The sequence below is a fragment of the Pipistrellus hanaki genome, assembly GCF_964339955.1.
Source record: "Pipistrellus hanaki genome assembly, chromosome: X".
Taxonomy (NCBI): Eukaryota; Metazoa; Chordata; class Mammalia; order Chiroptera; family Vespertilionidae; genus Pipistrellus; species Pipistrellus hanaki.
In genome coordinates, this window is record NC_140524.1 from 24,972,376 (window position 1) to 25,000,270 (window position 27,895).

The 27,895-nt window shown below is 34.7% G+C and overlaps 1 protein-coding gene across 20 annotated transcripts in view; it reads left to right on the forward strand.

Annotated features, from left to right (window-relative positions):
* MBNL3 (muscleblind like splicing regulator 3) overlaps nucleotides 1-25,720 on the forward strand; it is a 131,853-nt gene extending 106,133 nt beyond the window's left edge. For 16 of the 20 annotated variants that reach the window (XM_084870746.1, XM_084870747.1, XM_084870740.1 and 13 more), the window contains 7 exons: nucleotides 3,939-4,130; nucleotides 5,537-5,773; nucleotides 10,329-10,479; nucleotides 12,366-12,401; nucleotides 14,882-14,976; nucleotides 16,181-16,254; nucleotides 18,233-25,720. In XM_084870746.1, the coding sequence (XP_084726872.1) occupies nucleotides 3,939-4,130; nucleotides 5,537-5,773; nucleotides 10,329-10,479; nucleotides 12,366-12,401; nucleotides 14,882-14,976; nucleotides 16,181-16,237 (768 nt within the window). In that variant the 3' untranslated portion in view covers nucleotides 16,238-16,254; nucleotides 18,233-25,720. The remainder of the gene's footprint in view (nucleotides 1-3,938; nucleotides 4,131-5,536; nucleotides 5,774-10,328; nucleotides 10,480-12,365; nucleotides 12,402-14,881; nucleotides 14,977-16,180; nucleotides 16,255-18,232) is intronic. The other 4 variants (XM_084870742.1, XM_084870733.1, XM_084870751.1 and 1 more) reach the window with 1 other exon arrangement.
* The last annotated feature ends 2,175 nt before the right edge of the window (nucleotides 25,721-27,895 follow it).

The following is a 27,895-nucleotide window of genomic DNA, read 5'->3' on the forward strand; positions in this document are numbered from 1 at the left end:
CCTAGAATGCATGCAGTTTTGATCTGACTCTCAGAGAAATCTAAGACTAAAAAAGATTAGGGGGCATTGTTCTAGAGACAATTCACTAACTTTTAGGAGGCATTTCCTAAGGCCCTAAGAGTTTCTAGGAAATCTGTGGGAATTCCTACTCTAGGAACTAATCCTGCTAAGGACAGTGAGGGTAAATTGTCTAGGTGATCTTTTATTAATAGTCAATTATCTTCACCATTCTTGTTGGTTTTATAAAACTCAGAGAAAATTGAAACTCTAACCCTGGTTTTAAGAGGAAAAGTCTTCTCATATTTTCAAATACTTAGTAAATAATTTAGGTTCAAATGAATATCTGAAACATATTTAAGAGTCTAGACCATTTCAGGCTATAAATAGAAATCACATTCAACCTATTAAGAACTTTTTTCTTTTTATAATATATTTTATTGATTTTTTACAGAGAGGAAGAGAGAGGGATAGAGAGTTAGAAACATCCATGAGAGAGAATCATCGATCAGCTGCTTCCTACACACCCCCCACTGGGGATGTGCCTGCAACCAAGGTACTACATGCCCTTGACCAGAATCGAAACCTGGGACTTTTCAGTCTGCAGGCCGACGCTCTATCCACTGAGCCAAACCGGTTTCGGCAAGAACTTTTTTCTTTAAAACAAAGATATACCCCTTGGAACAGTTTATTTTATTTCAACTGACATTTAAGGCTACAATACAGATATAAGCAGGATTAAATTTACTTATTAAAGTTGAATGTGCAAGATTGTAGGCTTCTTGGCTTAATGGAGGGTGGGAGTGGAGGGGACGCTGTTACCCAAATCTGAACCCTTGAATGTTCAAATTCATGAAATGGAGTAGTTACCCTGGGGCAGAGATAATAGTGAGAAAATAGAAATGTCCATTTAAAAATAAAAACCTCAGGAGTTTCTGGAGGTAGAATAATTGCTTCTTCTAATAACAGTTATTATTGAATGAAGTTTGTACTCAAGGAGGAAATTATTATAAAACATAATACTCATTTTAAAACCTAAAGACGGAACAGTGTAGTATATGGTGAAAGCCTAAATACTTTTAGCAAGCCCTTTACAGCACTTTTTAGGTAAACCTTTAATTAATTTACAGCTTGTTTTCACAGTTTTTGAACTGTGGAGAATGTAACAAATTTAAGAAGAAGGCAGAAGTTAACGTAAAAAAATCCCCCCCCCTAAAAAAAAAGGAAAAGAAAAGTTAGTGGAACTTCAGTGCTACTTTAAATAGGATGCATTGCTTATATGTACATTAGGCTTAATTATTATTAATTGATCAGTATTTATTAGTCTTCAATGGTGTTTTTAAACTGGAAAACCCACTCACAGGTAGATCTTTTTTTTTTAATTCAATAGTTTTTAAAATGTAATAATGGTTCTCAGTTCTGTAAAAGGCAAAAGCAAAAAGTATCTAGGAGAATGGGATAGTGACTTTAGTTAGAAATTTATTATGAAAGAGAAAATAAGTACAACAAAGCATACTATCGTGTGGTTCAAATATGGAGATTTTATAATGAGAGATTCTTGCTGATTTTGAGAAAATCATACATTATCAAATTGATAAAGTCTGCATTTTTATATAAATATGCCTGGGTGGCTCTCTCCAAGAGATTTTTACTCATTATAAAAGATAATATTTCATCTGCTAATTACTGGACCTTCATGTCTTATTCAATAAAAAGTATGACATGTCTGTATAGCTTCTTACATCATAGAACCTAGTTACTCTGGGTAAGCCCTTGGCTGACTGTACACAAACCTTTTTTAAATTTCTTTATTGATTAAGGTGTTAAATATGTGTTCTTATCCACCCATTATCCCCCCATACCCCCACTCCTTCCCTCATCTCCCTGATGTCTGTGTCCATTGGTTAGGCTTATATGCATGCATACAAGTCCTTTTTGACTCCTCCCCCTTACCCACACCCTCCCCTACCTTGCCTCTGAGGCTTGATGATCTGATCAACCTTTAAAACACCTTTCAGACTGTTCCATCATCTTTCCTTGAACCTGATATTGCCTCTTTCCTCTTAAAACTCTTGTTCCCAATGCCTTCTCTACTCACCCAAGTGAGTCTTACCAGTTTGCAGGGGGAAGGTTTTTTCCTGTCCTCAATGTCAAATTAGCTAATTTGATAAACTCATCTAAGGTAGAGTGCTTATGCAGAAGTCCTTCCTTCCAAGTTAAGTGTGGTTTATAAAAGGGACTTTATGGAGAATGCTGTGGTGGTGAAAAGTTCAAGTATATTGCTCTTCACTTCATACTCTACAACCTCTTATTCACTCTGTATTTAGAGTTATTCCTATTAATGTGATTTAGCAGAGGTTTGGGCATAGGTTGGTTGTCAATGTAACAGTTTCATTATTTTTTTAGTGAAAGAAATAACAAAGTAAGAAGAATACATGCTATCAGTAATACACAGTGAACACTACAAGTTGCACAGCATTATTAACGACTAACGGCTTTATAGAGTCTCTGTTAGAAATGTACTACATTTAAACATGATTTGGTATTAATTAATTTAAAATGTTTACATTTATTTTTAAACTTTATCATTGATTAGATAAGTCAATCAGTCATTCACTAAGTATTGGGTACCACAGGGGAGACAATAGAACTATCAAAGAAATAACCTCATTGAGAAGTAAAGACTTCCACATATGGAATAAACTGGAAACAGCACAGTAAAGTGATAAATTCTGTGATTACCCATAAAAAAGGCAATATACACTGAGTGGCTAGATTATTATGATCTCTGAACACATAATAATCTGGCCACTCAGTGTATATCCTATATAATAAAAGGCTAATATGCAAATTGTCCCCTCGACCAGGAGTTCAACCAGCAGATAGGCTGGCCAACCGCCCATGTCCCCTTCTGCTGGCCAGGCTGGCCAGACCCCACCCATGCACGAAGTCATGCACTGGGCTTCTAATATATACATATATATATACTGAGTGGCCAGATTATTATGCATCCAGAGATCACAATAATCTGGCCACTTCAGTGTATATATCAAACTCTTTGAGATGAGAACTTTTTAAAATAAAATAAAAATCTGCAAGGATACTTTGTGTTTGTAAAGATTTTCTTCATAAGCTATACTCCAGTTTATGTACCTTATAATCCTATCTTATTTCTTCCTGCCTAACAGAGATCCTTGTAGTATTTTTAGGGTCTCCTTTTAAACTATAGATATCATTTGGCCCATTAGATAAAGATAAGGCTAGGCAAGTCAGATTAGTTTATGAAATAGAACATTGAAAAATTTAAAAATTATCATACCTATCTCATTTTAGGTAAATGGCATGAAATTGTTAGAGCTCCCACATTTTAAATCTACCCCTTTCCTCCTCACTCATTGCTGTCTTCCAAAATTAATAGTGAACCAAGAGAAGTGAGTGTCTGGTGGGGCTGGTGGGAACTGTACTAGGACAAGCAGCCTGAGGACCAAGCAGTACTGATGGGGAAGAGGAAGGAGGAGTGTGGAACAAAGCAAGCTTACAGAAGAACCTTAAATCTACCTGCAAAAGTCATGCTTATGAAGGGAGACAGGGTAGATTGTCTGTATATATGATATCATTGGTGGCATGGTTTTTAGGTAAAAAGAAAAGTGCTGAATAAAACACACTTGGAACAGAATCCATCAATGAGGTGAAATTTGGCTAACTGGTGGTTATTTAAAATTATGTGACTTGTTTTTATCAGTTTACCAATAAATTTGATACTCAAAGATGTTTGTTGGTTAAAGCAACTCTTATATGAAATTAGAATAAGACTCAAAATAAATCTGAGAAACAATGACACATTTTTATATGCTTAGTCTTTCTAAAAGAATGTCTCCTTGTTTATTAATAGGAATAACCTGTTTAACTCTAACACTTTTTTTTTTCTTTCAAACATACAGACTTCCTTTCCTATGACTACATCACTTGCAGCTAATCCTCCCATGGCTTTCAATCCTTACTTTACTCATCCTGGGATGGGCCTGGTTCCTGCTGAACTTTTACCAAACACACCTCTTCTGTTTTCTGGAAACCCGGGTCTCACATTGTCAGGAGCTGCTGGTCCCAAACCAATGCGTTCAGATAAACTGGAGGTATTTGTGTAGAAATATATAAATACTATATGGTTTATATTAACCTTATGCATGAAACAACAGCCTAAGAGCCTTTACATTTTGAATGCCTTAAATGAGTGCACCTGGGTTTTTAGCTTGTGGCGTATAACCTCAGAACAAGGTTAAATGTTTTACTACTGCAATTATACCCTTTTGTGAAGTGAATTGATTCAGTTGTACAGTAGGTTAAAGCATGTCTTAGTGCAGCGTTTTTCAACCGCTGTTCCGCGGCACACTAGTGTGCCGCGAGATGTTGCCTGGTGTGCCGTAGGTGCAGACAAGACAAGAATTTTATAATTTTTCACTATTTTGTTTACTTAATATTTCATAATAAAGTAATTATAAAATACTTTCTTTGTGTTTATTTAATTCCTATTCAAGAGAATTACTTTATATATAGTCAATATAGGCACAGAGTTAAATTTTTTAACATTTTCTAATGGTGGTGTGCCTCGTGATTTTTTTTCATGAAACAAGTGTGCCTTTGCCCAAAAAAGGTTGAAAAACACTGTCTTAGTGTACTTAACCACAAAATGCATCTCCTTTGCTATGCGCAGAAAGTCTGGTGGGAATGCTGCTTCCACCCAAGCTCCAGCGTCATAGATTGGAATTGCTATGTTTGTTGATGAGTTTCTACTTGTTAGAATAATCAAACTGGACAAAAGAAAGGTGGTCTAGTCTATTTGCTAATGCAGAATGTAAATGAGTCTCAAAGTATCTAAACCTTTTCTCCAATTTTTAAAAGAATGATGCATTAGATATTAAATATCCCTTTTGCTAAGAAAAGAAAATGTAAAAAAAAATAAGAAACAGCTTTCTAATTTATTGAAGTCCTTCAAACATCTCTTAATTGTCATTCTTCATAAATTGAAATAAACAGCTAGTCATTTTCTTACAAAGTCAGCTTCATCGGCAGCTTCTTAAATGCCTGGCAATGTATTATAATGGAACTTGATTGTACACATAATGTAATTCAATCATGGGCCACAAGTCTGCTCATGGAAAAGCACATTGCTGTGTGATAAAGACTTATTTTGGGCCTTAACAAAATAAATCCCTTTTGCATATGTAGCTAATTACACTTTAGACTGTATTAAATGGAAAATTAAACAATGCTTTTAAGCACTTTTATTTCAACATAAGAAAAACAGACAGCTCTTCTTTGGAAAAAATGGAAATTTTTCCTAAGAATCAAAATGTTATCTATGTTTACATCTCAGAGTGAACATGGTTTTACATGATCCTTCAGCTTTTTAGATTTTTCCTAAATACCATAGATGGCCAAGTACCATAATGTATACTATTGCTCTTACATTCACTGGAAAAATAAATAAAACCTAACCGACTTTTAAGTCATCAGTGTGATATTTTTTTTTTTCCTTAAGGTTTGCCGAGAATTTCAGCGTGGAAATTGTACACGTGGTGAAAATGATTGCCGCTATGCTCATCCTACTGATGTTTCTATGATTGAGTCAAGTGATAATACTGTGACCATATGCATGGATTACATCAAAGGCCGATGCTCCCGGGAGAAATGCAAGTACTTTCATCCTCCCCCACACTTGCAAGCCAAACTCAAGGCAGCTCATCACCAGATGAACCACTCAGCTGCCACTGGGATGGTAAGAGCAGACCAGGATTTATGCACTATTTTTTTTTTTTTTGGGGGGGGGAGGTATGATTAATATATACCTCAGTGTGTCTATTGTCTTGTAACCATAACCTTGGATAGTCACGAGTGGACCCTAATACGAATAGCCAAGGTGATAAGCTGGAAAAGAGAGAACCTATGTGTTCTACTTCATTCACTAACATTTTCTAAAGGTAACTATTTTAAAAGCTTTATTGATTATGATAACCTACTGTGCTTTTGCTCCCATTTTATAGTGAAAGAGAAAAAATGTATAATTTATTTTTTTAAATATACTTTATTGATTTTTTAAAAATATATTTTATTGATTTTTTTACAGAGAGGAAGGGAGAGGGACAGAAAGTTAGAAACATCAATGAGAGAGAAACGTTGATCAGCTGCCTTCTGCACACGCCCTACTGGGGATGTGCCCACAACCCAGGTACATGCCCTTGACAGGAATCGAACCTGGGACCCTTCAGTCCACAGGCTGACGCTCTATCCACTGAGCCAAACCGGTTTCGGCTACTTTATTGATTTTTTTTTTTTTTTGGCTGGGTACAGTGAACTTTATTGATGGTGCACGACAGACAAAGTAGGGCTTCCTACGCCCCTCCCCTTCTTCAGGGGGTCTGGGATGGAAATGGTTGTCAGGAGGTTCTCAGTGTGTTGGGGGACTGATCTGGGCAAGGACTCCCCAGCAGCGGAGGGCCTCTCTTCCTCTTGCTGGGGCTGGTGGTCCAGAGGGCTCTTACTCCTTGGGGTACTTTATTGATTTTTTACAGAGAAGAAGAGAGAGGGACAGAGAGTTAGAAAGATCGATGAGAGAAAATCATCGAACAGCTGCCTCTTTCACACCCCCTACTGGGGATGTGCCTGCAACCAAGGTACATGCCCTTGACCGGAATCAAACCTGGGACCTTTCAGTCCATAGGCCAATGCTCTATCCACTGAGCCAAACTGGTTTCTGTGGAAATTATATAATTTAAATAGTAAATTACTTTTGAATGATTTTTTATATTTTTTAAAAAAATATATATTATTGATTTTTCACAGAGAGGAAGAGAGAGGGATAGAGAGTTAGAAACATCGATGAGAGAGAATCATCAATCAGCTGCCTCTTGCACACCCCCTACTGGGGATGTGCCCGCAACCAAGGTTCATGCCCTTGACCGGAATCGAACCCGGGACCTTTCAGGGACCTTTCAGTCCGCAGGCCGACGCTCTATCCACTGAAGCAAACCGATCCCGGCTGAATGATTTTTTTAATAGCATGACTAACCTTAGCATATAAAAAAAGACAGCAAGTTGCTCCTCTGCCTATGAGCCACCTACATGGGCACTTTGTTAGTAATATCCTTAATGCCTTTCAACAATAGGAGACTTGAAAGATGGGATAATAAGTAAGCTTCTGTTTTCCAAAAGTTAAGGTTCTCTTTTTTTTTTGGAGGCATGGTTTTAAGGAAGCAGCCAGCCAAGGCTGGGAGGGGCATTTCTACATGGTTGGGAGAGGAGGCAACAAAAGTTGTCCTAGCAAGTCAGTTTTGGGGAAAAGTTGATTTTAGGAGCTAGGGGAAATATTTGCATACCATACTACAGTGTGATAGGTTGCAAAATAGGAATTATGATTATTTCTTTGTCACAGCTGTCAATTATTTTGATAAGCTCCTTGTTATTTCTCTTTTGACTTGGGCCTTTCCTCCTGTAACGAGATGTAATAACCCAAGAAGGGGCAAAACCTTGAGGAACCTCATATTTTCTGTCTGGGGGAAAAAATCATCTACAGGAACCTGAACCCCCTGACAGAGACCTTACCTTTAATAAAAGAAATATATTTATTTTCAAACCCCATATTTGTTAACAATGTTTTTCTCATAATGAGTTGAAATCTATCTTGTTATAACTGGAACTCATACTTTTATATATATATATATATATTGATATATACAAAATACGTCAATACCTATTCCAGAGTGGTGACTCTGATGTTTTTTTTCTCTAAACCATATACCCCAAATTTCTCCCAACTTTTTTTTGGTAGATTATGGCTTTAAGGACACAGCACCAATTTGGGACTTGCTCCGCTTTCTCAGTATCCCTGTTCTCTCAGAACTAACCCATTACTTGAAAGATTGATCTGGACAACATAATCTGTTAATGAATGTTAAGAAAACAAAAGACCTCACCACATGTTGTTTATCTTAAATTCTTTTGAATGAGGGAATTTTAAGCTATGAAAATAGAAGGCATCCAGAATGTTCAATGCAAAATTAAGCCTTCAATTTTTGGATTATTTCTGTTGGTGTCATAGAGTTCAGAAACAGCATGGACCTATTATAAAAGAGAAGAATACAGCTGGCTCCATAAAAGTAAAGGTTCTCATATGTGTGGGGTGCATAAAGAATGGCTTGCTTTTGCCTTTATGTACTTGTTCCACATTCAGGCTTGGGGCCTTCATATGTATGTGCTCATTCCTGATAATTTAGGCGTATTTGGTAAAAGGCACATAAGTCAGGCCCAAATTTCCATGTAGAAATTTAAATATTATATAGTTGGCCTTCAATTGACTGGTACTTGTGAATATTAATATAATATTCCTTTCTGAGTAACTGGTCAGAGCAGAATGTTAGTGGTAAGGTCAAATAGGCAAATATTAATTTGTCTGAAATAAGATTAAATAAAGGAGGCCTTCCATGAAGAAGTTTAAGCTTTCTGTATGTTTAAGGATTCAGAGTAGAAATGCTTAGCGAAAAGAGATGTTTTTACTCTGTTCATGTCCATGTGCCTAGCTCAGGTTGACTTCATTAAAAGAAGTTTGTATGCATTTAAAAGAAAAAGACTTGAGAGGTTGATGTTTAGTTTTTCCCAGAGAAAATACTGATTCCTTTAAGCTAGAGGAAGGAACCTTGTTTCTTCTGAGGGTGATTTGGATATTTATAACATCATTCATGGGCCATATAAAGTTATCAACTTAAAAAATTAGCTTGGCCAAAACAGTTTGGCTCCTGGATAGAGCATCGGCCTGCGGACTGAAAGGTCCCATGTTCAATTCCGGTCAAGGGCCTGTACCTTGGTTGCCAGCACATCCCCAGTAGGGGGTGTGCAAGAGGCAGCTGATGTATGATTCTCTCTCATCGATGTTTCTAACTCTCTGTCCCTCTCTCTTCTTCTCTGTAAAAAATCAATAAAATATATTTTTAAAAATGTCTAAAAAAATTAGCCTGCTATATTTCGTCAAACATTTAATTAACTTATCCCTAATGCCTTGGCAGGGCCAGACCAAATGATTTTATACTTTTTTTATGGTCCTTAGACTGGATGTTTGTTCCCCACCCCTGCTTTAGGCTTTCTTTATTCACAGGAGTAAGGAGGTCATGGCATAACCGTTTTAGTGTGTGGAAGGTTAGTTACTCTGCACAAGTGTCCTTGTTGACTTGAGAATTTGAATCACACCTAATTGTTGTTTCTGGGGCATGTTTTTTAAGTAATGTCCAATTTGCTAAGAAAAAAATGTAATGGCAAACTTCTCCAATGAATCTGATCCAGCAACAAGTTTGAGTATTATAAGCATAGTGGAATTTTGAAAGAATTATAGACATCTAAGGAGAATTTTAAAATGCTAATACGTTTAGAATTAAACTTTACAAGGACTGTACAAAGCAAATGGCACATCCTGAAATGTAAGGCAAGCCTCTACAAATGATAATTGATTTTGCTAACTATGTATGGTGCCTGGGTGAGGTGGGTGATGGGGAAGTAATAATGTGCCTTTTTTTCTTACATTTTATTTGGGAGATAAACAGTTATAGAATGTGGATCTGAAGACCTGGTATAAATTGGATTTGTTTTATTGGGCTACAGTAGCAGACTCTAACTACTGATAATGTTTTATTACCATTTATCTCCTAAATCCTTATCAGAATTTTAACTGGGAAAAAAATGTCTTTCCTGCTATACCCATTGCCTCTGCTAGTCTCATTTTAATAGATTAGTAGGTGAGCATGTTCATTTTAAATGCTTATTTGCTATTAACAGTTTCCTGTCACATCCTGTCCAAATGATGAGACCCTTTTTGAAAAAAAAAATATATATACTTTATTGATTTTTACAGAGTAGAAAGGAGAGGGATAGAGAGTTAGAAACATCAATGAGAGAGAGAGACATGGATCAGCTGCCTCCTGCACACCTCCCACTGGGGATGTGCCCGCAACCAAGGTACATGCCCTTGACTGGAATCGAACTCGGGACTCTTCAGTCCGCAGGCCGACACTCTATCCACTGAGCCAAACCGGTTTCTGTGAGACCCTTTTTTATTTGCCAAAATTAGTGAAGTTGAAAAGCTTCTTTTTCTCCTTGTGTGTATTTTTCTGTTCTGAATTAAGTTGTCATTTAGTGAACTGCTTCATCTTTGCAGCTGCTTACCTTGCTCGATGGATATCCTTGTAGAGGGCTCCCAGACCACACCTTATCTAACTGTTGCTTGCTTGGTTTGAGTACATGTTTTTACTTTCTTTGGTACTAATTATTAATCTATCCCTCCCTCACAGGCCCTACAGCCTGGTGCATTTCAAATGATACCAAAGAGACCGGCACTTGAAAAGACTAATGGTGCCGTCCCGTTCTTTAATCCCAGTGTTTTCCACTGCCAACAGGCTCTGACTAACCTGCAGCTCCCACAGCCAGCCTTCATCCCTCCAGGTGAGAACTGGGCTACGAACACTTTGAGTGTAATGATGATGTGACTATATGCAATGCACACCAGCAACCCAATGACTTTTATGCCAGGGCGATCAACAGGTGTTTTGACTGGAAATAAAACAGGGCAGTTATGTTTGATCTGCTAGTACAGTGGTCGGCAAACAGTGGCTCTCGAGCCACATGTGGCTCTTTGGCCCCTTTAGTGTGGCTCTTCCACCAAATACCACGGTTAGTCTATTTTGAAGAAGTGGCGTTAGAAGAAGTTTAAGTTTAAAAAATTTGGCTCTCAAAAGAAATTTCAATCGTTGTACTGTTGATATTTGGCTCTGTTGACTAATGAGTTTGCCGCCACTGAGCTAGTATATATTTAAAAATTTGTTTCTGTGATTTCTGAAAATTAATGATTTAAAATCAATCTAGGAAACATTGTCCATATTTTTCTTTTTAACATTTCTTAATTTTTGTTTCCTATCATTGATTCACTTGGTTAGGGCTCAAACTAATTTTTTGACTCTTAGGTATAACATTCAAAGACATTGGTCTGCCCTCAAAAATATCTTTCTCATTTTCAGCATTGCAAAAAAATGAAGCCCATATATCTTTGATATACTGAAGATACTTATAATAAAACTATCTTTAAATTTATAGCATAGTATGATGTACAGGTAATATATAATATAATATAACAGATAGATCTAGCCTCTAATTATTTTTTATTGTTTAAAGTATTACAAATAGTAGTACATGTACCTCTTTTCCCACAATTGACCTTCCCCCAGCCTCTCCTACCCCCCACCTCATGCCAGTTAATATTTAAAAAATGTAGCAGTTTTCCTGACATATTTTCCGGATACTTTGCAGCACATTTTATCTTTACATTCAACTACATTTAATAGCTTAACAATTTTGTTCCAAATTGAATAAAAAATTTAAGCCAGAATTTTGTATGAAAATACTTTTCTTCTAGTGTTTCAGTACTTTAAGAATTACCATATAGTCTCTTAGGAATAAATTGAAAATATGAATCACGCAGAGTATAGTAGATTTTCTTGCCAGAATTATAAATTCCCACTTTAAAATTATTATTAAATGAAAATGATATGATTTAAAAATTAATTTATAAAGACTTGTTAATTGTATAAACATACTAAATGGGTAGAATTATCTAATTGGACTTGAAAATAATCTCTTGCTTAATCAGTTAATCAGTAATACATTTTGGAAGAATCTATTAAAAGGTTTTGTCTAGTTACTAACAATAATTTTCATGGTATCATTTAAAAAAGACACAATTTTTTTACTTTTTGCTGGATTTGGATTATTTAAAATCTAGCTTTATAAGCCAAAATATCTGAAGAACACTGTCCCCCTTAAGTAACAAATTAAAAACCTTTCAGGCTGAGCCCCCTTTTGATAAAAAGCCTATTTGCCATATGTTCATAGTCAAGTCCTCAGTTACAAGGTGGAGTAGGTAGTGATAATAGATAAATACTCTAAATAGATTTATTGCACTAGGTTCCAGATCTTGGTGCATATTTTGAAAACAATTTATGTGATAAATAAAATTCTCCCCTTCATGATTAAAGTCACTTAGGATGTATTTGTCCAAAATAAATACAGGATGTAATTTAAGTGAGATAATCTTCTTAAAGAAAATTTTATATTCAAGTTTATACCTAAGCATCCAAGAATTACTTTGATTACCTGGGTTTGTGATTTTAAAACTAAACTGTAATTATAAGCATAGATTACTTGGGTTTGCATGTGATAATAAATTAATATTGCAAATATGATCTTTTTTAGTTAAAATTATTTCTATCAATAAAGCTTAAATAATGAAATATCTCTTTTCTTTACTTTTCACGCTTTTTCTGCACGGTGTACAGGGCAAATACTGTGCATGGCACCTGCTTCAAGTATTGGTAGGTTTTGTACAAAAATTCTCAATTATTCTAATCTGGGAAAAAAAAGTGACTTTCTGTTGTGACTATGAAAGAACATATGACTGAATGATATGGTTGGACATTATCTAAGTATTTAAGGTTTCATATAGTGCTATTTCACATTTTTAGGGAATCACATTAGTCCTACACTCCCAAGTCCTAGTTTATTGGCAAATACTGATCCTGCCATTGCTCTATTTTCACCCTATTTTGAAACATTTCCTTATCTAGCCAGAATGGGCAGTTCTGTTCTTAGCTTTATATCTGTTACTAGAACACTATAAAATATTTAAAATGTACAATTTTTAAAGTACAAAATTTTCCTCCAAAAAAGTTATCCATAAGATCTAAATTATTCAGCCAAAACCGGTTTGGCTCAATGGATAGAGCGTCGGCTTGGGGACTGAAGGGACCCGGGTTCGATTCCGGTCAAAGGCATGTACCTTGGTTGCAGGCATATCCCCAGTAGGGGGTGTGCAAGAGGCAGCTGATCGATGACTCTCTCATCGATGTTTCTAACTCTCTATCTCTCTCCCTTCCTCTCTGAACAAAATCAATAAAATATATGTTTTTTTTAAAAAAGATCTAAATTATTCAATACTCAGATGTTTAGAGAGAATGAGTTTAGCAAAGCTAGAACATTTTTTAATGTCCTGTGTCAGAAAATATCTGACAAAATATTGTCTTCACGGCAAATGTTACAGCTACATGGCTGGCAGCTATCTCTTTCAGGGTGTTTTCTCTTTGCCTTTTCTAGTTTCTACCTCATTTAAAAAGCTTTTAGGGTGCTTTTCTCATTTCTAGCTCATTTTGGAAAGCAAACCAAGAACTTAAAGGGTGAATGGCAAGCATTCATATATAATGACTTACATCTACATTGATTGAATTTCAGATTTTCTGAAAGTTTACAGAGAAAATGAATGGCCTGGAGAGAGGAAAATCAACATATCTATTGCCATAGAAACCATAGTTGTACCCCAAATGGTGATTAACAGAAACTGTAGTTTTTCCTTGTTCCTACCATTAGTTATCTATGGCTTAGAGACATTCCTTACTGTACAACATGTCAATTCTAAAAACACTCCTCCCACCTTGGAAACACAGCAACTCTATAGGAAGCAGCACTACTGACGCATGCAGTTTGCATTCCCACACGGAGTTCTTAAGTGAAAGGACAGGGAAGCAGAGTGGCAAAATGTGAAGACACATTTCACAAACTTGCAGAAGTCAGATCGTCTAGTCATATGCATATAGGGCTCCTGTTATTATCGATGGGAATATTTTTTTTTTTTAATTTTTACAGAGGACAGCCAATCCCTCAATAACAGAGGCCGCACTTCCATAGCCAGTGAATTTTATTGTACTACTATGTGGTTGCTGTTTTGACTTTTTTTTTTTTTTATCTCAATAAGCCCCTTAATTCTTTTTGGGCTTTGCATCTACTCTGTTTGACCAACGAGCTAGAAATGAGAAAAGCACCCCAAAAGCTTTTTAAATGAGGTAGAAACTAGAAAAGGCAAAGAAAAAACACCCTGAAAGAGACGTTATAGCTGCTAGCCATGTAGCTGTAACATTTTCCATGAAGACAACATTTTGTCAGATATTTTCTTTAAAGTATCCCATGTGTTTGATAAATAGCTTAAGTTTCAAAAGGTTTGCCAGAGGTGTATTTAAAAACCTGAATATGTAGGCCATTGTATTTTTTATTTCTTTATTGATTAAGGTATTACATATGTGTCTATATTCCCCCATTACCCCCCACCTCCCATTCATGCTCCCATCCCCCTGTTGTCTGTGTCCATTGATTAGGCTTATATGCATGCATATAAGTCCTTTGGTTGATCTCTCCCCCTTACCTGCCACTGTCCCCTACCATTGTATTATTCATCTCTGCTCCCCTACCATATACCCACCAACTGAACTACCATATTTTTGCATGTAGATCAGGTAAGTATGTATATAACTGTTCCTTTGAACCTACAAATCTAGTGAAAGCACTCATATCTATAAATTAATGAACCCAGGCACCAACTCACAGTTCCCTACTCCCATTTTGAATGTGCAACCCGGTCACTTGTTTACTTAACTAGCTATTAATACAGATAGTCTTGGTAAAATAAGATTTTACTTTATGCAACCAATTTAACCCTCTGGAAATATGGCCTTTTAATTCAAATAAAATGTTATTCTACTAAAAAACTAACTAAATGTTGAAATAATTTTTTTCTCAATGCAAACTATAATTGTTTATCCCTTTTCTCTTTTTAAATGTTTCCCCATTCTGTGCTGTGTTGCTTTGCACTGACTGTGATTGCATGTTGCACCCTGGTGTATCCATGATGATGATTTCACATGGCTTGTTGCTGTGATCCCTACCATGCTCCATTTCATCGTTTATGTCATGGTTGCATAAATGGTTCACCCTCCCGTGTGTTGCTTCCATGGTTTCCTACGGAAAGTGCCCATGATGCACGGTGCTACACCTACCACTGTGTCTGCAGCAACAACACCTGCCACCAGTGTTCCCTTCGCTGCAACAGCTACTGGCAATCAGGTTTGGCAATTTACTTCACCTAGATAACTATGGTGTATTGGTAAGACACTGTATATGCTTTCTGAATTGGTGAGAGACATTGTTGCATATTCTTGTGTTTCCCAAGTAGTCGTTACATTTACAGTTTTTATTTTTGTGGTTCTTATAGAGCAGTGGTTCTCATTCTGTGTGCTACGGCACAGTGGTGTACTATAAGAATTTTTAAAACATGCAATACCTGACTACTTAGTTAGCGGCACTGACCTCTTTTCCCTCAGATCGTCAAATGAAAAAATGACAACAGCCAACACAACAATGTGTGAATGAGTTAAAATTATATATATAGTCAAATTAGCAGAAAATATATTTTTGTTGTGCCACAGAAGTTTCATAATTAGTTTATGTGTGCCATGAGATGAATAAAGTTGAAAGTCTCTGTCCTAGAGGTGTGCATCTGCTTTGCTACTGATCCTGAGATGAATCAGCAGTTATCTCATTTTTAATAAGTTACAAGATCTCTCTCTTTATATGTTATGTAGTATAATGTACAATTGTTGCTACTACACCAATCCTTAAATGTATATACTAAATATTTCTTAAACACTTTTTCATTGTTAAAGAAGTGAATTTGTTTTATTTTACTACTATTTTTGGTTATTGTGTTTAAATGCTCACTAAGTACAATCATCACCTTGACCTTCATATCTGCTGGAAAGAAAGCAAGTTAATACATTTATTTCTAAGGCACAGATATCCCTATACTTATCTAACAATTATGTCAGAGATTTCTTCTCATACTGACATTAAATGTGCTTGTGTTGTTTTGATTTTCATTTGCTTTAGGTATTTACAAGCCGAGTCACAAGGAAAATTATAAATTTGGGGGGAGTCTTGAAACTGTAAGGAGACACAAACAATAGTTACTGTGCAATGTTATGGCCATTTTGCCTTGTTAAAGTGGTAATCATGCTTCATGACTGCAAGTTCCACTGCTGTTTCAATTATAAGTATGATAACCATATAGCACACAAAGCATTAATTAATTGGGAAAATAAATCACATTCTAATCTGTGCTTTGCAAAATTAATTATTAGTAGATATCATTAATATCATCTAAATTTTTCTTTGAAATGATTATGGTATTGATTACCATGTCCAAGCAGTGAACAAAATAAGTGGAATCCTCTCAAGAAACTAGTTTAATCTAAAATCTCTTTTACTATAGATACCAGGATTATCAACAGATGAACTGAACAATAGCATGTTTGTTTCACAGATGTAAAAGTTACCACTATAACAGTAAGTTTCTTTGAGTATTAATATAAATAATATAGGTTATATTTTTATTTATACATTACATTTGCTAAAGTTCTGGTAAATACTTTCATTAATAGACATTTCTTATAACTTAGAACTTGAGTTAAAGCATTCAAAATTTTCAAAATTGAAATGTATATAGCAAATGTGCAATTTTTATATAAAAATTACAGCTGGTATTGTATTTTTCCAAATGAGCTTACTTACAAATTCTGAAATACTTTTCTACCTTTTTTTGTATAATTTGTTAGACAAAGACAGAGCTCACCTTTCTATTTTAATTCTTTTCAATTTTTCTAGCTTCTTTAAAAAAATAAATTTAAGCAAAATAATTTTGTCACAAATTGACTGAGATAATTATCTTAAAGACAGTAAGAGGGGGTTAGAGATCAACCAAAGAACTTGTATGCATGCATATGAGCATAACCAATGGACACAGACAGTAGGGGGTGAGGGCATTGTTAGGGCATGGGGGCGGCTGGGGAGAGGTCAATGGGGGAAAAAGGAGACTTATGTAATACTAAACAATAAAGATTTTTTTAAAGACAGTAAGTAATATGTATCTCCTAAGTTATTTTAGAAAATAGTGTTTTTACAGTCTGCTATTTTGCATTGCTTCCCATGTAAGCTTACCAGAATTTCCCCAGCTGTTTTAAATTTTGAGTGACATAATTTAGTAATTTAATCAGTATTTCCATTCAAATCATGGCTTTTTTTTTTTGTATGTAGTTCTTATTGCTGCTTTGGATTTTTAACCCCTTAACATTTGATGACCTCTGTCTGGTTCAGAGTTTATAATAACACACGCTTAATTTGAGCAATTGTTCACTTGGTACAAGTGACTTTTAAAGCCACTTAACACTTTTAGGTATCTTAATTAGTTAATTATATGCACTTATTAAACAAGTATATCTACTCTGAATTGCATACATTAGTCATTGAAAGCTTGAAGTTCTCAAAACCAGAGTGTGTCATTTGGTTGAAAAAGGCAACAGTCCTATTCTCTTGATGGGCTGGTTCCCCAGAACCTGGCTAGCATTTCTTCCTGCTGAGAACACACATGCCCAGAGCCTGTAGCTGACTGTACATTAGATAAATAGGTCCCTTCAGTAATAAAAAAAATGTTTTTTAAAGATACCTTTGAGTATATGGAATAATTGAAATAGCTGTGAATTGTAATAGTTTTCAGTGGTATCATTTGGGATAGTGGCAACTTGGGAATAGCACCAAATATGAGACTGTGGATTTTGTGAACACTTCCCTGATTCTCATGGGTCGCTTCACATAAAGGTAAACAAAAGTTGTCAAATTAACTTTCTAACAGAACATGTTTGGAAATACTGATTCTTTTTTGTTTGATTCCATTATAAAATGTAGAGGGATTTGGCAGACCATAATCACGTTAATATGCAACAGATGTTGAAAATTTCTTCAAAGCGTAAAAGATGTAATTTTATAAAATACTATATAGTACCTAGATTTCACATTTATTCTCCAATACATTCAGATAAAATGTTTAAAGTTCATTTAATATTTGCATATTTTGAATGTTTGGAATCAAACTTTTTTTTTCCAAGTTCAGTTGACATTCCATATTACTTTCTATTAGTTTCAGGTGTAAGCATGATTTTTCAATATGCTTGTTGAAGAAAGTGGATGGATGGATGGATGGATGCTCGTCAAAGGCTTGGCATTGTGTAGATAATGCATAAAACAATTGAGTGCATCTCTGTTAACTTAGGGCAACGCTGTGCATTAGCACTCAATAAGAATCATACACTTTAGAGATGAGTCTTTAGAGACCATCTCCAAGAGCTCCATTTTTACAGATGTTGAATATAAAATTCAGAGTGGGGAATATCTTGGTATAGTTCACATAAAGAACTGGAACAAAAACAAAGTATCCTGACTCCTGCTTCAATAACCTTTAAGTATTTCTCACTCTCTTTTTCCATTTCAGTTGAAATTCTGAACAACAGAGTTACGGATTATCAGAATCTCTCCATGAGAACCTCCGTAAGGCCTTTCTATATGTAGTACTGTTTGTCCTCTACTACCAACACAACAATAGGCATCATGCAGTCAATTTATTAAACAAACAAAATACCAACCAACAAATGCAAATTAAAAAGAAAGCATTAAACAATCAATGGAGATGTCAAAACAAAACATGAATAGAAAACTAACTACCATCTATCTTATTTGAATTATTAGGTAGAACACTACCACAACATTTTGTAATTTGTCACACTGTTCTTTGTGATTTTCTAATAACTATTAGGCTAAGTAAATCTTCACAGTGGATTTTTGGCTTACTGTGCATTCTTGGTGGGTAATGTTTGCCTGTTTTGAAGTGCTGTTACCTTACTGTTTTGTTTACACAGTAGCTTATTGGGTTGATTTAAAATGTAAAAATTATATCAAAGTACCATTTTCTTCATTAATGTATTGTACTGTATTGTGATGTACTGTGTTGTGTTAGATGTTTACATACTACAGAGTTTTGCTGTAATATGTGTGGTCTTTTGTTTCAACTTAAATGTTACTAATGGGAAACAGAAATATGTGTGCTTAAAAAATATGACAGGTTAATGTTAATATGCTTTCACTGTTTAGAATATTTCTGTAGGTTTCTCGGGGCAGACATTTTAAAAGCCTTACTTTTGAGTGTTCACAAAACTTGTTCATAATCATGCTTGTGAATAATTTATACCTGCAGATCTGGCCTTGTATAATATGATCACATTAGTACATTATTTGTGAGAGAGGCATAATTACCTGCAACAAACAAACAAACAAACAAGGAACTGCTTTAAAAATTAACTCGCAGTTTCACTCTTTAAATGGCATATAAAACTAGAATTTACCTTTAAATGAATCTTTCAACATTTATACTGAAAAATATGTAAAGCACCCATTACATATCTTATGGCTCAAGGATCCTATCTCCTAGGTTGATTGTCTAAAACAGCCACTTGTCATCTTCAGTTGAAAAATTGTTACTTGGAGACATAAAGATATGCTAATTATAGATAATAAATTAAACAGAGATAGGGGGACATGGAGATACGTTTTACACATTGGAGAAAACCCTATAAAAACCATAAGATTGCTATCTTTTACAAAAGAGCCACTTCTGAATGCAAATGTCTTATGCTCTTCATAATAAGTAAGGTGCAATCTAGCAAAAGTCTGTCAGGGTGAAAGAGAATTAGTTCCAAGTGAGGCCTTTCCTTTCCAAATGGACAATCTTTTCTATTAATCACAGTTCGAACCTGAGTTTAGGATTAGAGAAATGGCGGGGTGGGAAGGAGGATAGAAAGACATTTAAAATTATTCTTTGATCTATTTAAAAGTTCTAGTAAGGATGTCCACAGTTGGTTTTAGCTCCAGTTTAGCTGAGTTTTCAGTTTTATTTAACACTTCAGTGAAGTAGCAAGCGCCTGTAATATATTTTAACTGTTGCTTTCCCCAAACTTCATCAACAAGAGTCTCTCTCATCAAAACCAATGTTGACTTGGATTCGTTTGTTTTTATATGTATTTGAAAATTATAACAGAGAAGTTTTTAAGACCCTTTGGTTGAGACAGAATGACTGAACTTCATGGACCTGAGTTGAATTCACATTACTAATTTTTATGAAATAAATTTATAAGCAAGTAAAATAGTAATTAAGTCCTGCATATGATATGCATCATACACCTTACTTATTAAAGTTACTATTATTATACAGTAGTGGAACCATATGATATTTTACATCAACTTAGATTAAATGTTTTCTAGTTCATGAAAATGACAAAGAAAATCTGATTTAGGATACCTTAAACAGACTAATAGTGTTTGAATCACAAATCAAAGGAGTTGGTAAAACCTTTTAACAGAAGATGAAACTGAGGCCCAAGGCATGTGACTTGCCCAAGGTTACCTACCCAGTTGGGCACAGTCGGACACAAATATCTGCAGGCTCCCAGTTGTTCCTCTGTTTCACATCATTTGTACTTCAGGACATTTGAGACTCCATCCCAAAGCTAATCAAATTGGCTCAGAATAAAAAAGAGCAAAATTAGCTCTTTAATAGTTGATATCCTGTTGATCTTAATTACCAATCCAAATCATGATCATCAGTGATATCTAAATGGTATTGCTTGTATGGAGCCATTGCCATTTATTCGTAGTATTGCCTGGAGTTAAAGAATAAGAGGTGTCCTGACTTTTACCTATTGATTCTTTGAACCACTTAATTTCTACTTCCTCAAATCTTAACATTGATAGAGAAGAAAATAGAGTACACCTTTGTTAAATTACATGTGTTTGGAAGTGAGTTTTGTTAAACCTGTGTCAGTGCCTCCCCAGATGTGATCACAGGACTTCAGGAAGGATGCACCTAAGCTAGTCTGGATGTATTCCTCAAGGGGAGAGAGATGTTTCAGGGTAAAGTCAACTTTTTTGTGTAGTGTGATATTTTTGATGCAACATGCTGTCTCATTTAACTTTTTAAGCTTTTGATGAAGATGTGCATAGACAGCAAACCTAGAGTACAGCTGTTTTTATGTTGCTTTAAGCACTGGACAACATTAATAAAGACTTATTTTTTAGTAAGAAGTTTGGTGAGGAATATTCAGGGTAGTTGAATTTTGGGTGCCACAATTTTTTATATTGTTGGCATTTTAAAAATCGCTTTATAAATGAATTTAAAGAAAGAAAAGTAAAGCACTAAAGTTTTGATGCAGATGCGAAAGAATTTTGACAAGATGCTATTTTTAAGAATACATGTTTTAAATGAGTTGTGCAATGAGTTGTGCAACTTATCTTTATTCAAGAAAAGAAGAAAGATTAGTCATTAGACTATAAATTTCAGATAAAAAGAGAAGTCACAAAACTAATCAGTGACTCTAAACAGAAATTTACTGAATGAATTGTATATATAAAATTCTAATCACTTGTGATTCTTAGGTAAGATTTTATAAGCTTTGTAATTTGAAAGGGCCTCTATTTTTAATTATCCAAAATTGTGTCTGTTCATTTCTCTCAGCCTTTTGCAAAAATTTGCAATAGTGCTGACACTTGAATAAGTCATGTATACAGATAAAATAATCTAAAAATTATCTTTTAAGAGGGTTTTAGTAGTGTCAACTTTTTATAAAAAGCACTGTGATCGTAAGTATAATTTAAAGAGAGATTAAGATTAAATCAAAATTAAATGGATTCATAAAATTGGTATTTAAATACAGTATTTTCTTTTGCAATTGGAGCATGGCTCTGTAACCAGCTATTACATTTCATTTCACTTGCCTAGATTAGTCTTTAATTTGTAATTTATTGTGATGTGAAAAGCCATCTTCTCCCTATTCCATCAATCTTTTCCATCCATTTTTTAACATGTTTAAGTACTTTGATTTTGCCAGAAATGTTGTCCTACACCACTGGGCTGCATTCATTAGTTGGTAGCCTCACAAGCTCTCAAATTGGGAAAAAGCAAGTACCTCCTCACTACTATCAGTAGGAACCAAATAAAATTAACCTTTACCACTTGAATCAGTTTTTAATAGCATGTCCAGTAAACATAGTAATGCCTGAATAAGAAAAACATTGGCATTAAATTGGATTAAATAATATGTAAAGAAGGCCTGTTGCTACTTGGAATATTATTGGGTTCCTTTCCCATTCCTTTGGAGAGAGTAGATGAGGATGCTCTTAGGTAAAATGCAGCTGCAAGGTTTTCAAGTTATTTTAATCTGTAGGATAGGCTGTTTTGCACAGAACTATTAGAAACTGGAATCCTCTTTTATTTTTTAACTCTTCTACATTTCACACACATTGAAATAGAAATAAGGAAATATGATTTCCTAATTCTGTCGAATAGATTTAGAAAGATAGTGGCCTAATGCTATTTTACCAGTGCCTGTTTAAAGTAATAGAATAAATAGTATGTAAAAGGGTATAACTTTTTTACAAATTTAGTTGCTAACCTAATCAAACTGTAAATATAATGACAAGTTAAAGTTCTTAGCACCAGCTCACTAATTGGTGCCATGTTTTCATTTTTCTTGTTAGTTTTTAAGGTTTTGATTTTATTACTTTTTATATTACTAGGTGACTAATGAATTTACTTTTGAAGGAGAGTTAGAGAAAGTTTAAGATTTTACTACATGTGTTCAACCTTCTTAGATAGGTTCTAAACTGACACTGAAGCATAACAAGATATAGATTATAATCCATAACTATTCTTTACAATTCACAGTTTAAGAACAAACTTTATAAACAAATAATAATTTTAACTAATTATATTTAGTTGCTTTAGCAACAAAACTACAACATGGCTACCTTTAGACACCTTTTTGGTGAAAACTTTACTTTTAAACTATATGTGGTTTTTGACAATATGAGCATGTGGAAGATACATCTCAAATCTCAGAAAACATATATGGTTGATTTTCTTTTTATCCCAAATTCCCATTTGAAAGCTGAATTTGTGTCCTTGTGTGACTTTTTTCATTAAAAAGTTTACAAGTTGTGGCTTCTAAAATCAGGCTTTGTAGTTTATAGAATTTTGTGTGTGGGTGGGGTTTTATTCCACAGTATTTGGACTTTAAAACAAAATTGTGGTATTTCTGTTACCAGACATTTTATTCATAACTTCATTTATCTAAAATCATTCAAATGGCAAAGTAGCTGCAGAACTTCTCTTTTCTGGAATTATATACTTACACAAATATATCCAAATGAGGATTAAAGAATGATAAAAGCATACTATGAAATTAATTCACTCACAAAAATATTCATAAAGATACTGTGGAATGACCCCTTATTAATGTTTAAGAGACATATGCTACAGTTAACTGACTGTCTCGGATAGGGTGCGGATGTGTGAGACACACCTTTTTTGCACTTATGTACATAGTCCATGAAAGCAATCCTTGGAGCTTTTTGTTTTTTAATATAAGAAGTCTGTGAGAATAGTGGAAAAGTTAGTAAGAGAGTTATTTCTAAGGCTTTGAGAAGGAGGGATGTTGCTTTGCTGTTTTGAAGGCTTTCTAGTTTGCTACAGCTGACCAAAAGAGTAGACTGGTAACAGGTAGCAGTTCAACTTCAGCTAGCAACGCTGAACAAGAATAAAAGTACTTCACCTTTTAGCAAGATCACTAGCAGAAAGTGTTTGCTTTAAATGAATCCTCACTGTAAACATACACACACACACACACACACACACACACACACACACCAGACAGGTTCCTAACTGAGGTTTATTCTTTTCCCCAATGGTTGCAAATAGTGAAATACCCTATAAATTCCATAATGGACCCATCTATTTACGTGACAATCAATAGTTAATATCTACCACTAATTCTCCTTTAAGATCCAGGACCCAAAACCAAATTGGCAACCATTGAAAGATTTAATTTAACAGTTAAGTATGGCCAGTATGTGGCATTTCATTCCCTTCAACAAAGGAAAAAATGCACCTGTTACAACTTTATAAATTCCTTTATTTGCCTTATACTTGATCAGTGGAAGCTGTTTTCTAACTTAACCTTTACCGAACTAGAAAGTACTCCATTGTGCCACTTCAGCCTCCCACTATTTTAACTAAACAGGAGAGAATCAGCAAAAAGCTTACATACATAGGAGCTGGAAAAGAATGTTTCAATCAGACTATCGTTGCCAATTTTAGCTCCCATGTCATATCCAGATCACCATTTAATTTTTTGTTGCTTCTAAGCAATGAGGTCCAGAAAAGGCCGACGTTAGAAAGGATTAAGGAGAGATCACCACAGGTATTTTGAGTCCTTCACATCTTGGGACTTGTTGCCCTTGCTCAAAGAAGGAGCCCATCCTGGGGGTGAGGGAGTTATTAGTATTGCTACCCATTTTGATAGTTCTCACAGGGACAGGAAAATAAGCCAAAGCTAGAAAGCAATCCACGCCTTATAGTTGTCCAATAACTCAGGGCCATTTGATTAGAAATTTATTTTTGTCCCTTCCGCTCATATCCTTAGAGTCAACCTGTAACTAACAGCCTGACTATCTGACCAGCATTTTCATGCTATAAAATGTAAGCATTCACTTATTCTGCATTTAAGAACTTCAACCTTATCACCAACATATTTTCTAACATTTCCCTGTGAGTGTATAGCCACAAGAATATATTTGCATGAAGTCAATAGAAATATAGTAAGATTTTCAGTAAGGAAAAAGAATCTGTAACATAATAAGAATGAACCTAGAATCATCACAAAGATATCCAGTTACCTTCTGGCATGTTGTGCCTGATGACAGCTACTGGGCCACACTCTTTGGCATGTAAGAAGAGTAGCTGTGTTTAAAGAACTAAAAGTAGAGAGTGAAGTCTTACCGAATGTGAATAACTTGAGGCCAGAAGAGGACCTCTGTCATTAAGACTAGGAAAAGGTTTAGCTGACTATTTCATATGCTTTCCAGCCTCTCCACTTGTCCTTGCCTGGAAGAGAACTACCCATTTAATAATCTGAAACAGGATTATTCCAGAGAAAGGTTATCTTTAAGTAGGACCCATCCTCAATTATACGTAGTGCTAGACCTAAAGAAAGAGAATGTATCACTTTGAGGTAAATCACAGCTATTTGCAAATATTGCAAAAATCCTCACTAGTCATATTCTATATCACATTACTTTAATAACATAAATACCTCTGTAACAAGACATAAAAGTAACCCAGTTTTAAGCAGTGCTCTTCCCCCACCCCCACCCCAGAACACACAACCTAAATATTTGTCTTAGAACTGCATGATTTCAAAGTTTTATTTCTGTATCTGATGCTATTTTTAGTGATGGAAACCCAATTAATTTGTTGCTGTCTTTTGTGTCTAGCGGTTGAGAGAATGATATAATATCATATCTATGGATTCTGGAGTTGCCCTTTTCAAAATAAACTTCCTTTTATCGCTTTTACTGCCGCTTTATTAGAAAGTGAACTTTTATTATTATGTCAACTAATTCAATAATTTAAATTAAGGTATTTTAAGAAGTTCTCCACATTTTTGTAACAAAAATCCAGTATAATGTATAAAATGGAAACATGTATTTTGGGAAGAAAATGTCAATTTAAAAATACCTACAGATAAGAAAATTATTAACCCTGTGCAACAATTATAGATTTTAACCACAATGTTTCAAAAATATAAACTACCCATAATATTTTAGGTTATAGTATGAGCTAAAATACAATAGCTCATTCTCTCAACTGCTATCAATAGGGCATCTAGATGTTTTGATTTTAATGTTTTTTTCTCCCCAAGTTTTAGTGCTGGACTGCTTTTGCTTTTTGTGTTTAAACATGTGCATTATACAACTCATTTTAGTGTGCTGAACTGCTTTTGCTTTTTGTGTTTAAAAGTGTGCATTATACAACTCATTTTAGTATGCTATTTCTATGCTCATCTTTTGGTATTTTAATAAAATGTCAAATTTCTTGGTTATGTCTTTTTTTATGAATCCATATTCACACGTTAAGCGTTCACTTAAAAGCTATTCATGTTCTAGCATATTAATCCTCATATTTTGTAATTCTAATGTAAAATTTAAGTTTGCAATTTGATTCAATGTTATATTTTTTCTCAAATCTTCAAATATTTTTTAAATTTTCTTTTTTGATTAAGGTATTACATAGGTGTCCTTATCCCTCATTGCCTCATCAATGTTATATTTCATACATAGAATAAATTTATTTCCCAATATACCTTCAGTATTTTGAATGATATAATCATTCATTGTATTAGATGTATTATCCCTATGAAAACATATAACCCCATAGTTACTAACCCCATAAAGATTTACTTATATTTTAGTAAAAGAATATTTAAAATTTTGAGATAATGCTTATTGGTTTCTATTCCATTTCAAAAAATGAGGCATATTCTAATATATATTATTAGAAGTTTGTAATTTCCAGTTATTCCGTTCTACCCTGCATCTTTAATGTAACATATTAAACCAGTGCTGTTCATTTTATTCTCTACAAGATGGACATCAATGGTTTCATAATAATGGGATTTATAGATTTTTTTTCATTAAAATGTTTTCTCTCACTTAAAATTGTTTTATCCAATAAATGGCACAGGAATGAAAGGATAATCATTTTAGATTTTTAAGAAAGCAAAATGCAACTTGGATTTTATTCTGTCAGATTTCTAAATACTTAAACACACTAATTGTGAACTTCTCATTGGCCACCATTTGGTAGTGGACCTGATGGAAAACTGTGGTAAAGAGCCTGTGGATGAGAGGTTGTAACAGAATAAAGTATTACTGTTCACATATCTATAACAGTAAAATGGGACAGGGACGAGGTTGGGTCCCTGTCCAATATAAACTGAATCATACAGAGCTACTAGCTCCATTGCCCCCTTATGTTTTACTATTTATAAGTGTGGTTCCCACTATGGCATTTTTCGATAAGTCAAATTTGAGCTTTTCGATATATTGTTGTGCATGTTTCTGTGAGTCTGTGATAATCCCAGCACTAAAACCAATTCAGTATATAGACATTTGTAAGAGGTATTTGGCCTCATCAGAATTCAGTTTATGTCTTTCTCTTGAGGCTACTGAATGATAGGTAAGAATTGAGGGCAGGCATTCCTGATCATCATGACAATGAAATTTCTATAAGTTAGAAGAAAGTTGACCAACAGGCAAAACCAGATGGACACTCATACTCTGATTTTTTACTTGACTCTTTTCTGTACTAGAAATATCCATTTAATTTGGCCTTCCCAAGTTTTCCTTTTGGTGCCTGGATTTATACTTCTTCCTTAGGCAGGAGGACAGTCAGGCTGAGGAATAAAAGCCAAGAGCACCAGTGATAAAAAGGTAAGCCACCCAGACATAAGGGTGAAGTTGGGGAGATGAACAGGTCTAATTTTTGTCCTTACAGATGGATGCCAAAAGAAAAAGCACAATATCCTGAAGTAGATGCAGAAATAAGTATAGGAAGGAAGTTCTGGTTAGAGTAGCCCAGTATTCTTATTGTGCATGAAAACAGTGCAGTGCAAAGGCAGCCAGGGAACCCAGGCAAAGCACAACATATACATGAAAAATTATAGGTTTACATAATAAGGAAAAGGGAGTTTTCTCCATAAAAGATTCAGTACATTTTATGCATGTAAAAGTACAAAGAAAGAGATTGGTAAAAAATCGGAGTAACAGTGGATAAGTAGCAACAACCAGTAGCAGCAGCACCTTTTAAAGCAGTAACAACTGAACTTGAGAGGATGCAGAAGGAATCTGAGGAGACTCTGCAGTCAGCATATTTCTAGAGGTGTTCTGGTTACAGAAGATGATGGTCAACCCGTTTAGGATCAATGTACGTCTTAAAAAGAGAGTGGGAAAGAATAGGATCATGACAGACTTTGCTTTAGCCGTCATGACCTGAAGAGTTGAATGATTCTTTGTTGGGGAAATTGGCAGTTAAGAGAGCTTCATATCTGTGTTAAATGTTAGTGGTTATTGTTGTGCTTTTGTTAACTATTTAATAAATGTATGTGTAGTTCATGCAAAGTGTCTTGGTTTTTCTCAATTTCTATTTACAAAGTCCCATGTTAAGAAAATCTATGGGTTGTTATACTTGGAAAACCTGAACCCACGTGAA